We start from the raw sequence: 14,588 nt of genomic DNA, 5'->3' as shown, positions 1-14,588 counted from the left end.
CATCCACGACCCATCTCCAGTGTTCTGGTCGACCCATCTCCAGTGTTCTGGTAGACCCATCCACGACCCGTCTCCAGTGTTCTGGTAGACCCATCCAAGACCCGTCTCCAGTGTTCTGGTAGACCCATCCAGACCGTCTCCAGTGTTCTGGTAGACCCATCCACGACCCATCTCCAGTGTTTTGGTAGACCCATCCACGACCCGTCTCCAGTGTTCTGGTAGACCCATCCACGACCCGTCTCCAGTGTTCTGGTAGACCCATCCACGACCCATCTCCAGTGTTGTGGTAGACCCATCCACGACCCGTCTCCAGTGTTCTGGTAGACCCATCCACGACCCGTCTCCAGTGTTCTGGTAGACCCATCCACGACCCGTCTCCAGTGTTCTGGTAGACCCATCCACGACCCGTCTCCAGTGTTCTGGTAGACCCATCCAAGACCCGTCTCCAGTGTTCTGGTAGACCCATCCACGACCCGTCTCCAGTGTTCTGGTAGACCCATCCAGACCGTCTCCAGTGTTCTGGTAGACCCATCCACGACCCATCTCCAGTGTTCTGGTAGACCCATCCACGACCCGTCTCCAGTGTTCTGGTAGACCCATCCAAGACCCGTCTCCAGTGTTCTGGTAGACCCATCCACGGCCCAGGGGTGGCAGGGATGGTGTTCTTGGGATCATGGTCCGCATTTCTCTTCCTCCAAACACGGAGAGTTAAGCTGATGCCAAAGAGCTCGATTTTGGTCTCATCTGAGCACAGCCCTTCCTCCCAAACCTTCTCCGAATCATTTAGATGTTCTCATTCTCATCTTTATCTCATTCTCATGACCATCCTTACCAAAAACAAAAGTCTTACAAAACTCTCTTCTATTCTATTCTTAAAAAAAAGTATTGCATTAGATTAAACTGAGAAGGGTCACAGCACTTGCGTATTGTTGTCCTACTGTTAGTTTCACTGCTTCTAGTGTTCTCTATTGTTCTCATTTGTAAATCGCTTTGGATAAAAGCGTCTGCTAAACGAATAAATGTAAAAAGTAAGTCTCCTTCTCCTCAAGCTTCTCGCTGAGGGTCTAGCCCAGTCCAGCCGTGTGCAGGTCCAGTCTCTCCCTGACGTGTGATGGCTCTGGTCTTGCCCATGCTGGAGGAGAGGATGGAGTGGAAGACAGATTCTGTGCCCACTGACATTAGGACTTTAGGAATACTTTCTTAAAGTGACAGGACTACTCTGTGTTCACATGGGCACATGATCATCTGTGGGAGGCAGAACTCTTGCTGGCTGCTTGGGGATCAAATACTTATTTCACTCGATCAAATGCTAATCAATTTACAACCTTTATATAATGTTTTTCTGGATTTGTTTTGTTGATATTCTCTCTATCCGTTAAAAATAAACCCACCATAAAAATCATAGACCCTTCCTTTGTAAGTGGGTGAACTTACAAAATCAGCAGAGGATCAAATAATTATTTCCCCCACTGTATATAGTCTATGCTGACTTATGAATTCACATGCATGTTTCAGGATCCTACAGGCACACATGAATAACATTCAGACACAAAATACACTTACGGAATATTTGAGCTTTATTGAAAACCACCAATCATGCAAAACTTGTCAACTTCCATTTTTCCATCTAAAACACACACTTCTCATCTGTTCCACTAAAACATCTGTGTGAGAAACACAAACACAGTCCATCGTCCAACATGCTTCTGACCTTCTGACCTCGTCCCATTAAAGACACACACAGTTATGATTTCTCTACACAATTACGATTACACTACACACAGTTATGATTACACTACACTACACTGAGGAATGCTGGGTAAAGAGAAGCGTTCGAGCTGTTCCTCTGTACTGAGGCATGCTGGGTAAAGCGTGTTCTTCTACTCGGTGCACAGGACCGCGACCCCCCGCTCGTAGAAGTGATGTGGGTCTTCCTTGGTGGCGATGTCAAAGTCAACGGTGAAGATGAGGTCGGCTCGCGTGAAGTTCAGATACACGGGCAGTGTGACCTGCAGAGAGAGAGAGAGGGCGAGAGAGAGAGTGAGTGAGTGAGCGAGTGAGAGAGTGAGAGTGTGTGTGTGTGTGTGTATGTATGTATGTGTATGTGTGTCTCCACTCACCATGTTCCTCTTCTCGCTGTTGCTCTGCTTCATCCAGCGTAGTTGTGTCAGCGGGAGGTCAGTGGAGATGGTGGTGGACAGAGAGAGCTTGTTGTTCGCACACACAGCTCCCTGCAGCTTCAGACCTGCGCGCACACACACACACACACACGTCAGCAGAGCTCCCTCAGACACCTTTTCGCTCTCACACGCGCTCACACACGCTCTCACCAGTGTTGTTTTTGGCAGCCCTTTTAGTCTTAGTCTTTTGGACGAAAATGCTTTTTAGTTTTAGTCACATTTTAGTCACTTATAAACTTGATAGTTTTAGTCGACGAAAACACAAAAAGGTTTTAGTCAAGTTTTAGTCAATTTTAGTAAAAAAAGAAAAAAAAAGAAAGTAGTCTTTAACCCTCTGAGGTCGAGAAACGCGCCGACGCGTTTTGCTGGATTTTCTTCACATTGTAGTACAATAAACTTAAATTACTCCGTCATTTATGGTTATACAGAAAAAAATAATCTGTGATATTTCTACTTTTGTATGTGTCCACTTACAATCAAATCAAAACATTGTGCTTTTGTAAAATAAAGAAAATAAACAGGGTGTGCGTTCTGCCTCTCCGTCGCGGTGAACTTTTTTTTCTTGAGCACGTCTATAAACTGAAACAAAACTCAGCGAATCCTTCTCACACATTTATGAGCCATATACCTTTATACACATTTAAGTGTGTACTTTTAAATGATCAGATTCAAACTGAAAACAAATATTCTCTGTTTAAGTAATTTGCATAAAACCAACAGGATGTCCAGCTTCTCAAACGCTTGCTAATTACTTTTTAATTCGACACGCCCACTCGCGCAAAAGAGATTCACATGCAAATCTCCACATGGAACGCGAACGCCCTCGTTACCTCAAACACAAAACACCAAAACACTTCACAAGTCTCTGCTTTTCGTCGAGTTTGGAAGACGCGCTGTGAGCTTATATTGGATTTACCTCAGAAGAAGAAGAACGCGATTTGAAGACAAGAAAGATGTAAGGTAAGAAATTCTTACTTATTAGTTTATGGTATTGTTGCATAAACTTCACATTGCAGTTGAACTGTTGCTAGATATATGGTGAATATTATACTATTTAGACCCGTGTTTCCTGTTAAATACTGTTTGTGGATATCTGCTCAAACATAGATATGTATAACCCATAGACTGTAAAAAATATGGACAAAGCGTCTGTGACGTCACCCATAGACTTTCTGAAGAACGGGTTTGAAGCCGTTTATGGGGGGTATGGGCGGCGCCATCTTGGAAAATCTTGGGAAACCCTAACCCCGCCCCCTTCTGAAGCAGCGCGCGTCACTCAGCTCGCTCTGCTACTCCGGTTATCTCTGTGTATATTTTAGGCAACGAAATATGTTATAAAACACCATACTAACTCTTTTCGTTTTCATTTAAAGAAATCTTAAACATTATAGCCACACAAATGTGGTTCAGGCAACGCGTATTGATTATATTCACTGCACATAACGTTTGCCTATTTATAACAAAACGAAATATAAAACACAAACCTGCCTCTTTTCGTTTTAAATATAATATAAAAATATTAAACATTTTAATATGGTCCAGGCAATATGTGCATTTGTACTAAACAACAGATGTTGCAGTAAACAACATTACAGATCATCTTCGTTGTATTAAAATTTAAAATGACAAAACTCAACCCAGTCTCTTTTTGTTAAATTTCAGTTTTATCAATATTAGCTATTATAAAAGTATAAGTAAAAGGTAAAGTTACAATAAGCTATACAAATAAAGCAAACAATTCAGTCAAACATAAAAAGTCATGCGCTCGATCTAGTCTAACCATACAACGGTACAAGTTAAATATAGCTTATAAAGTTATGAAACTTCCCCTCAGCCAAAACGATTGCCCACGAGACCAAAAATCGCCCGTTAGATATAGACAAGACGAATTATATCTCATGTTTAACCACTACAGAGACGCCAGAGTCAGCGGCAAACCTCAAAACGTCTAGCCGATGAAAGGCTGCTCCAGGCGGGGTACATCGCGCCGAGCGCCCGGTCATCGCTGGATCTCACAACTGGATACAATTTTCATAAATCTTTATAAATAAACCACAGATTTGAGCTTTAAACAACTACATTCTCGCCTGAAAAACTCTTAAAACTACATTTCATGATACAGAAACAGTAGTATTATATGTCAACTGTATTAAAAAATGGCGCTTCTTATGTTGTCATTCTGCCTTTCAGCTGTCAATCAAGCTGTCAATCAAAGTTAACCACGCCCTTATTGTCATACATTTTATATCTAAATACTATCTAAACTAACGAGTTAGAAAAAAATTCACTACCCTCGCCGTTGTCAGGCACTCGGAACCTATCGAAAAATCCAATAAAAGTCCATGGGACCAACCTGTAAAAACATGAATTTATACTGTGAAAACGGACATTTTAACATGGGGGCTATGGACATTTGCTCCCTTTTGGGACCTTCCCCTAGCGGATTTTCGATGTATTGCAGTTTTTCGCACTTCCGGGTAGGCTTCATTTTTCAGATCAGAATGTTGCCCCTTGGTATAACCATAATGTTTAATATTTTGGAGCGCGCTGTGGGTTTGAATGTATCATATTTTGGAGCGCGATCGCGTTTGAGTGTATCATATTTTGGAGCGCGCTGTGGGTTTGAGTATCATATTTTGGAGCGCGCTGTGCGTTTGAATGTATCATATTTTGGAGCGCGCTGTGCGTTTGAGTGTATCATATTTTGGAGCGCGCTGTGCGTTTGAGTGTATCATATTTTGGAGCGCGCTGTGGGTTTGAGTATCATATTTTGGAGTGCGATGGCGTTTGAATGTATCATATTTTGGAGCGCGATCGCGTTTGAGTGTATCATATTTTGGAGCGCGATCGCGTTTGAGTGTATCATATTTTGGAGCGCGCTGTGGGTTTGAGTATCATATTTTGGAGCGCGCTGTGCGTTTGAATGTATCATATTTTGGAGCGCGCTGTGCGTTTGAATGTATCATATTTTGGAGCGCGCTGTGCGTTTGAGTGTATCATATTTTGGAGCGCGCTGTGGGTTTGAGTATCATATTTTGGAGTGCGATGGCGTTTGAATGTATCATATTTTGGAGCGCGCTGTGCGTTTGAATGTATCATATTTTGGAGCGCGCTGTGCGTTTGAATGTATCATATTTTGGAGCGCGCTGTGCGTTTGAATGTATCATATTTTGGAGCGCGCTGTGCCTACAAGGCACAACAAACCTGGTGTTCATTATATATTGTTGGAAACGTGTGTGTGTGTGTGTGTGTTCTGTGAATTTTAAAAAGAAATTTTAACCAGAAAAATCTAAAATCTATTCCCAAAATCGTGCAGCCCTATAGTTTCTCTTGATATCAGTATGTGCATCGTTTTTTCTTTTTTTTCTTTTTCTTTCAGGGACCAGATGCAACTGAGTCCTGCTGACTTCAACATTCACATGAGTCTCTGTACATGAACATGGTAAAGTGAAAATCAAACACCTTGGAAATGAAAGGTATGTACAATGTTTTTAGGAATGGCACAAAGGTCTCTGTCTTTGGATCATTGTTTTCAATGTGCTCTTTTGTCATTTGTATTTTTGGATTATGTTGTGTTGTAAATAAATCCAAACAATCTAAAAGCCATTATTTTTTAAATCTCCTCATTCTTTGTGCAAGGTTGCTCTGAATGACAGGGCCTGATCGCTCCTAATAGGGCAGTTAGGGGAGTGTCTTTGTCTTTCTCAGGTGTTAAAAGCTTACATATTCATGAGATGATCACGCCTCTTCGCATATGGCTTTGTCACACAAAACACGTCTTAGAAATTTTAAATCAATATATTGTCTTATCTGAATGAGCAGTCAGGGTGATTTTCACATAGTTTTGGAGCAAATATTCTAGGCTATGTCATACAATTTTCAAAAGTCTTGTGAAGAAATAATCAGTATGGGTTTCATGGCCTTATTTCAGTGAGAATTTTTTTTTGTATTTTCACAAACCACGCATAAATGTCATTATCTCAAAACTACAAACTTTTACATACATGCTGCTGATATATTATTGTAGCAGAGTTTGTGCTGAATACAGTGTAATTAGACTTTAGCCATGAAAATGTCACTAGTAACAGAAAAAACCCCACAAATGTCAGAGCATGTCAGAACACCTCCAGAGCCCAGAAAACAGCTCAGACCCCAGAGGGTTAACAAATGAATTTAGGTTAAAAAGTATTGGAAATGGGCTTAGGTTTGACAGGTTGTAGCAAGTGTTGCAATTCGAGTGTTGTAACTCAATTCAATTTGAGCTACTACAACATTACACACAGATAAAGTGGTAACAGTGGAATCAGTGTTTTACTCCAAAAAAGCCAGGAATAAAAACATTCTTACTTTGGCAATTGTGGCTTTATTATATAATTAGTTAATAATTAATGTTATAATCTAAGTTATATAATAATTATATATTACTTTGTACCAATTAGCCTACTAAACTAATGCTCGGACACACTGTCTCTCTCGCGCGCAGACACACTCGGTCTCTCTCGCGCGCAGACACACTCGGTCTCTCTCGCGCGCAGACTCAAGCCTGGTTTTTGATGCAGAAACCGCGCGTTTGTGACGCGCGTTTTCCGTGACCACAAAGCGCGCGTTTAGAACGTGCGCTTTTATGGCAAATCGTCGAAACGCACGCTTTTGACGTGTCAGTGTGCAATCAGACGCCTGACCAGGCGTTTGTGAACACTATGGCTTGCCATAGGTCTCTCACGCGCACTGTCGCTCGCTCGCGCAGTTCGTTTCGCTTTTGTCCAGTCCGGCGCCTCATATCGAAGATGTCTGGCGAGTGACTAGCCGCAGCCGTGTTGTTGTTGTGTGGAATCTGATGCGTGGTGGGCGTACCCAAAACAAGGATAGGAAGCGGCAGCATTGCTGATACTTTTTTTTAGCTCAAAACAGACAGATTTCACGCAAAATAGGCAGAAATGACATGCATTGTGAACGTCAGACTTATAATCATTTTTGTTCTGTCTCGTCAACGAAAACTCGAAAACGTCTCGTCATGTTTTAGTCACCTAGAGCCATTTTTAGCTAGTCATCGTCGCGTTATCGTCATAAAAAAAAGGTGCGTCAACGAAATCATTTCGTTATCGTCATCGTTGACGAAAACAACATTGGCTCTCACGCACGCACTCTCACACACGCACTCTCACACACGCACTCTCACACACGCACTCTCACACACGCACTCTCACACACGCACTCTCACACACGCACTCTCACACACGCACTCTCACACACGCACTCTCACACACGCACTCTCACACACGCACTCACCCTTGATGCCGAAGCTGCAGGCGTCGAGGGCTGCTCCTTGTGCTGATGTGACGTTGACCTCGAGACACAGTTCCTCCAGAGACCAGCTGTTGGCCTGAGCCACGTACTGGCGGGTGGCAGTGATGTAGGCCTCGGGCACGAACAGGCTCCCCAGGGTCACATGGATGTTCTGGAGAACAACACATTCAGCATCACACCCAGTGGAGGAAACATACATGTCAATGTGCTCTCTAACCCTAAACATCAACACGAGTTTTATTAACAACACTTCAAAAGAACTTCCTAACAATCTCCATTACTTTTAATTAATTTTAATAATATATAAAATAAATGTATCTTGATTTAAGAATGTTTAGATATTTGTGCTGGAAATTCAAATAATTGTTTGCACTGCTGGTGGACACATTTGTGAGTTTGTGTTAAAAAGCAGAACAAATATTGGTCAATGGAGTCAGAACAAAACACTTGATTCAAAGGGAAAACAAGAGTATTTTTCTGACTCCATTGGCAGATATTAGTTCTCGTTTTAAACCCAAAATCACTTCATTTTGTTGAGTTTCTCGGAAATCAAGACTTAATATCTTCAGTCATTTTGCTTCTTCTCCAGTAAATATTTAAGAATGTTTAGATATTTGTGCTGGAAAACGAGACAGAAACACTGAGGAAGAACATCATTTAATGCTCTGCATTTATGAACTGAACACGGTTGTTTTAGAGCTGCTTCACTGAATGGAACTCAGTTAGCATCACTGATTGTGTTTTTAGTTTTCCTCATCGAGTGTGTTGTGTTCTCTCGGACACCTTGAGCTCTTTAGCGCCCCCAGTGGCCGCCCCCTGCGAGATCTGCTGCAGCTGCTGGATCCTCTCACTGAAGTCCGACACCCACTGGATCACCGTCATGGCCGCTGGGACGGTGTAGCGACACCAGCTGCGCGGGAGAATGCCTGAGGAAACAGGACAGGGTTAGTGACGAGAGCAAGGGGTCAGGGGTCAGAGTAAGGGGTCAGGGGTCAGCTACCTTTGACCAGGTCGTTGATGAGCGTGCGCAGGTCGTTGGTCTGCTTCTTCTTGCCCTCACACACATGAACCACATCCGTCAGATCCTGACGCACGTCCTGCAGCATCCGAGACCCCATCTTCACCTCACGCTCGAAGAAGCGGAACAGCGGGTCCTGTGGAGGAACACATCATGAGGAGGCTGTGTGTGTGTGTGTGTGTGTGTGTGTGTGTGTGTGTGTGTGTGTGTGTGAGAGAGACCCCCATCTTCACCTCAAGCTCAAAAATAAATAGATCAGAATCAAATAAATCAGAAATAAAACATAAATATCTATATTCTATACATCGGTTGTCGGCACATAAACATGTAAATAATTGGTATCAGTTATAAAAAAAAAACAGTCAATGACTAATTTAAACCATTGAAAACAAGTGTTTCTGTAAGTTTTGGAGGGCTTGACTGTGCCTGACTGTGATCAGGGTGAGCTGCAGAAACCCCTGAGGCCCGAGGCCCTTCCCAGCATACCTTGATGTTCTCCACGGTGCGCTTGAGCGGGCTGACGGCCTCTGGGATCAGCAGGAGCCAGTTGCGAGCGGTGGACAGGAGCGTTCTCATCCAGGCCGGCTGAGCATCGGTCGTGGACGTCGAGCGCTTCTTCTCCGTCTCGTACGCCAGATCGTCCTCATCCTCCAGCATCTGCATCTTCAACAGCTTCCCCATCATGTCAATGCCTGAGCGCGAGGGACACGCCCACAGGAAGTGAGGTGCACGAAGGACACGCCCACAGGAAGTGAAGGAGGGAGATCAAATTAACCGCTGGACAAACTTGCATGTTCAAGCATTGTGTTGATAAAGAGGTTAAAGTGCTGAAAACCAGAAAAGAGGCAACTGGAGGTTTGCCACGTCTGCGCTAGGGCTGACGGATAGAAACTCCAATAAAAAAATAATAAAAAATAATAAAAGCTTCACATTCAAATGCAAAAACCGTGTGTGTGTGTGTGTGTGTGTGTGTGTGTGTGTGTGTGAGAGAGAGAGAAAGAGAAAGCGTTCAGCACTCGCTCAGATCAAGCTAAGCGTCTGGTGTTTTTGATGAACAATATGTAGATGTAGAGAGTAGAAGTGAGTGTTTCTGAATGTCTGTTTGCTGTAGTGTGTTCATGTAGTTCATTACGCTGCGTGTTGAAGTGTGTTTTCTCAGGTTCCTGATGCACAAACAGTTTTAGAATGCAATTAAAATTTTGATAATACTTAAAGAAATTCCAAATTAGCTTCTCAGCCATTCTGACAGTCCTAGTCTGCGTTGATACTTAAAGTTTGAGTTTGGCGTGAATGAATGAGAGAGAGAGAGAGAGAGAGAGAGAGAGAGAGAGAGAGAGAGAGAGAGAGAGAGAGAGAGAGAGTGTGTGTGTGTGTGTGTATGAGTGAGTGAGAGAGCGCTCGTACCCTGAGTCGTGAGCAGGACCTTCTCTGCGTTACTCGGCAGCCCGAGCCATGATGGAGTCTGAGTGTCCGGCAGCAGCTCCACCCAGTGGATGAACTCCTCACGCCTGACCGACACACACACACACAGAGGTCATTCACCAGTGTCTCGTACAGCACTGACCTCTTCACAGGAATAACAGTATTCATGTTTCAAAATTTATGAAACTAGTCACATTCTGCAGTAAAGCAGCTCTACAGAAGACACTCGAGTCATTACTCAGATCAGTGTTGGTTCAGCTCTATAACTGTCTCTACAGAAGACACTCGAGTCATTACTCAGATCAGTGTTGGTTCAGCTCTATTACTGTCTCTACAGAAGACACTCGAGTCATTACTCAGATCAGTGTTGATTCAGCTCTATAACTGTGTCTCTACAGAAGACACTCGAGTCATGTTGGTTCAGCTCTATAACAGTGTCTCTACAGAAGACACTCGAGTCATTACTCAGATCAGTGTTGGTTCAGCTCTATAACTGTGTCTCTACAGAAGACACTCGAGTCATGTTGATTCAGTTCTATAACTGTCTCTACAGAAGACACTCGAGTCCTTACTCAGATCAGTGTTGGTTCAGCTCTATAACAGTCTCTACAGAAGACACTCGAGTCCTTACTCAGATCAGTGTTGGTTCAGCTCTATAACTGTGTCTCTACAGAAGACACTCGAGTCATTACTCAGATCAGTATTGATTCAGCTCTATAACTGTGTCTCTACAGAAGACACTCGAGTCCTTACTCAGATCAGTGTTGGTTCAGCTCTATAACTGTCTCTACAGAAGACACTCGAGTCATTACTCAGATCAGTATTGATTCAGCTCTATAACTGTGTCTCTACAGAAGACACTCGAGTCATTACTCAGATCAGTGTTGATTCAGCTCTATAACTGTGTCTCTACAGAAGACACTCGAGTCATTACTCAGATCAGTGTTGATTCAGCTCTATAACTGTGTCTCTACAGAAGACACTCAAGTCATTACTCAGATCAGTGTTGGTTCAGTTCTATAACTGTGTCTCTACAGAAGACACTCAAGTCATTACTCAGATCAGTGTTGGTTCAGCTCTATAACTGTGTCTCTACAGAAGACACTCAAGTCATTTAGCTTAATTTAGTTCAATTTGATTCAAGTTTATCCCCAGAATTAGATCTGATTCAGCTGTTCATCACAGGGGTTAGGGTTAGGCTGGGCTTGTGGGTTAGGGTTAGGCTGGGCTTGTGAAGGAGCGGCACAAATAAATCCAAGAGAATAAATGTTATCTGAGGAGATTATTCTGTGTTCGGCCCGATCCCAGAGTTCCCAGAGTTCCTGGCTGTGGCAGAACCAGCCGAGAGTGAGGAGTGCAGGAGAGGGTTTATATCGGCCTCCTCTATGCTGATGGGACAGATCGTTGATTGGATTATTTAAACGTGCTCCTCACAAACTTTGTTTAATAAAACATTTACCGATGTTTGGTGAACTTTCTCAGGCTAAATCCTTTTCATGTGAAATGCACGCATATTTTTTTTACCACTTCAGATGTTTGTGTAAATTTGCCACTTTGACCAGGAAAAAGCCGCTTGGTTTGACAGTGTTGCATGAGCTGAGCTTATTATATGTTGACAATAGAGCGCTTCTGCACACTGAGTGTTTCTATGTACTGAACTACTGTCCTCCGTAGAGCTGAACTCATTCACAACTGATGAACTTTACACTGTTATTGAGCTGGACTGAATCAACACTGATCTCATATCTGATGGAGGTTCATCACTGATCGTGTTCCTCACTGAAGCTGCTGTATATAGCGCTGTAGAGATAAACATGTGATGCAGAAACATTAGGGTTAGGCTGACCGGATGCCGTCGGGCATCTTGATGTCCTTGTGCCCGTCCACTTTGAGCGCCAGCTTGAACTCGCTGTCGAAGCTGCTGGTGGTGAAGAGCCGATCCAGGAACGTGTTCAGGAGCCGCTGGTCGAACTCGTTATCGATGCGCCCGCCGTAGATCGACTGAGCCATCAGAGTCTTCAGAGCCGCCCAGGGGATCTTATCAGGAGAGATGTTCTGCCGACCCTGAGGAGAGCGACAGGTGTTACACACACACACACGCCCTGAGGAGAGCGACAGGTGTTACACACACACACACACACACACACGCACGCCCTGAGGAGAGCGACAGGTGTTACACACACACACACACACACACACACACACACACACACACACACACACACACACACACACACACACACACACACGCACACGCCCTGAGGAGAGCGACAGGTGTTACACACACACACACACACACACACACACGCCCTGAGGAGAGCGACAGGTGTTACACACACACACCCTGAGGAGAGCGACAGGTGTTACACAGACACTGAGGAGAGCGACAGGTGTTACACAGACACTGAGGAGAGCGACAGGTGTTACACACACCCTGAGGAGAGCGACAGGTGTTACACACACACTGAGGAGAGCGACAGGTGTTACACACACACACACACACACACACCCTGAGGAGAGCGACAGGTGTTACACACACACACGCCCTGAGGAGAGCGACAGGTGTTACACACACACACACACACGCCCTGAGGAGAGCGACAGGTGTTACACACACACACACACACACGCCCTGAGGAGAGCGACAGGTGTTACACACACACACGCCCTGAGGAGAGCGACAGGTGTTACACACACACACGCCCTGAGGAGAGCGACAGGTGTTACACACACACACACACACACCCTGAGGAGAGCGACAGGTGTTACACACACACACACACACACACTGAGGAGAGCGACAGGTGTTACACACACACGCGCCCTGAGGAGAGCGACAGGTGTTACACACACCCTGAGGAGAGCGACAGGTGTTACACACACCCTGAGGAGAGCGACAGGTGTTACACACACACACACACACACACACACGCCCTGAGGAGAGCGACAGGTGTTACACACACACACGCCCTGAGGAGAGCGACAGGTGTTACACACACACAAACCCTGAGGAGAGCGACAGGTGTTACACACACACCCTGAGGAGAGCGACAGGTGTTACACACACACGCCCTGAGGAGAGCGACAGGTGTTACACACACCCTGAGGAGAGCGACAGGTGTTACACACACCCTGAGGAGAGCGACAGGTGTTACACACACACACACACACACACACACACACACTGAGGAGAGCGACAGGTGTTACACACACACTGAGGAGAGCGACAGGTGTTACACACACACACGCCCTGAGGAGAGCGACAGGTGTTACACACACACACGCCCTGAGGAGAGCGACAGGTGTTACACACACACACCCTGAGGAGAGCGACAGGTGTTACACACACACACACCCTGAGGAGAGCGACAGGTGTTACACACACACACACACACACACACACTGAGGAGAGCGACAGGTGTTACACACACACACACACACACACACACACACCCTGAGGAGAGCGACAGGTGTTACACACACACACACACACTGAGGAGAGCGACAGGTGTTACACACACACACACCTGAACGCGTTGTTGTTTTTGGAGCTCTATCGATTTGATTTATAATTCTTGATTTTTCTCTTTAAACTCACTTACAACGAACATTTTCTACTTTTCCTCACTGAGAAGCACTACTGCTCAAACCTCATAGTTACAACGCGGGCTGTTGAGCAGACGCGTCTCAAGCCTTTAGTGATCCAACTCCGGATACTCTTATAGGTTACTCCAGTGGATCACGGCTGAACGCGTCTTCTCCACACTCACTTACAAACAAACATTTTTTCGCCTATTGTGCGTCTACTCTACACCCTTACCACTAAAAAGACGGATTATATCCAAGACTTCAGTCATAAATTAGTATTAATATTGATAGCATCACTGGTAAATGGTAAATGGACTGCATTTATATAGCGCTTTCACAGACCTATGGCCACCAAAGCGCTTTACATATAGCCTCACATTCACCCATTCATACACCGACGGTGGTAGCTTCGTTGCTAACTCACTGTCCATCTGTTAAAATGGCGAATATATCAGATGTAAGTAGTCTACCTTTTGGTGCAGGTGAGGACACATTTGAGCTGCACGCACTGCAGTCTGAGCTGGAAGCTGTTGAGAAACAGATCCACGACCTTTTATTGAGACAGGCCGAGCTGAGAGACCGGTGTTTGGCTCTTGAAACATCACGCGCCGATGCACACAAATCAGTGTTTAACGTTACTAACCCGCTGACTCCGACCTCGTCTACTCCGTGCATTCCTCAGCATCGGTCGCGATCAGCCATGGTCTCGTTCACTCCGGCTCCAACACGCCACCACGAAGCCTGGGTGGTTCCGCAGCGGAAGACGCGAGTCAGGTTTAGACCAAGACTCTCTCCGACCCTCCCGGTTTTCGAGTTATCCACACAAAACCGCTTCTCCCCTCTACGCGAAACAGAACGAGATGCTGTGATCATCGGCGATTCCATCGTTCGGCACGTACACGCTACGTTAGGTAAAAGTAAGGTGCACAGTCACTGCTTTCCTGGTGCTCGTGTTTCTGAAATCGCTGCTCGCGTTCCCGAGATCCTGAACGGTGACGAGCGCGTCGGAACTGTGGTCCTGCACGCGGGAGTGAACGACATCAGGCTGCGCCAGACGGAGATTCTGAAGAAAG

General features: G+C 45.0%; 1 protein-coding gene and 1 long non-coding RNA gene across 6 annotated transcripts in view; both read right to left on the bottom strand.

The window, feature by feature from the left end:
• Window positions 1-1,554: 1,554 nt before the first annotated feature.
• dync1h1 (dynein, cytoplasmic 1, heavy chain 1) overlaps window positions 1,555-14,588 on the bottom strand; it is a 116,402-nt gene continuing 103,368 nt past the window's right edge. For both annotated transcript variants that reach the window (XM_082142419.1, XM_082142420.1), the window contains exons 71-78: window positions 11,774-11,991; window positions 9,910-10,013; window positions 8,992-9,197; window positions 8,488-8,641; window positions 8,271-8,413; window positions 7,470-7,638; window positions 2,121-2,245; window positions 1,555-2,009 (exon numbers count right to left, since the gene is read on the bottom strand). In XM_082142419.1, coding sequence (XP_081998545.1) covers window positions 1,881-2,009; window positions 2,121-2,245; window positions 7,470-7,638; window positions 8,271-8,413; window positions 8,488-8,641; window positions 8,992-9,197; window positions 9,910-10,013; window positions 11,774-11,991 — 1,248 coding nt within the window. In that variant the 3' untranslated portion in view covers window positions 1,555-1,880. The remainder of the gene's footprint in view (window positions 2,010-2,120; window positions 2,246-7,469; window positions 7,639-8,270; window positions 8,414-8,487; window positions 8,642-8,991; window positions 9,198-9,909; window positions 10,014-11,773; window positions 11,992-14,588) is intronic.
• On the bottom strand, window positions 10,020-11,125 carry LOC309478762. 4 transcript variants are annotated; one of them, XR_014199088.1, is made up of 3 exons: window positions 10,559-11,125; window positions 10,284-10,486; window positions 10,020-10,211 (listed from the first exon to the last, which is right to left on the bottom strand). It is a non-coding gene; the product is annotated as an uncharacterized lncRNA (long non-coding RNA). The 4 variants fall into 4 exon arrangements; XR_014199089.1 differs by lacking the exon at window positions 10,020-10,211 and having other exon boundaries at window positions 10,347-10,486; window positions 10,559-10,606; window positions 10,681-11,125; XR_014199091.1 differs by lacking the exon at window positions 10,020-10,211 and having other exon boundaries at window positions 10,347-10,486; window positions 10,559-10,909; window positions 10,984-11,067.

Source organism: Leuciscus leuciscus (genome assembly GCF_965113295.1).
Source record: "Leuciscus leuciscus genome assembly, chromosome: 17".
Lineage (NCBI taxonomy): Eukaryota > Metazoa > Chordata > Actinopteri > Cypriniformes > Leuciscidae > Leuciscus > Leuciscus leuciscus.
Note: the sequence above shows the minus strand (reverse complement) of the source record. Positions and strands in the feature narration are given on the sequence as shown.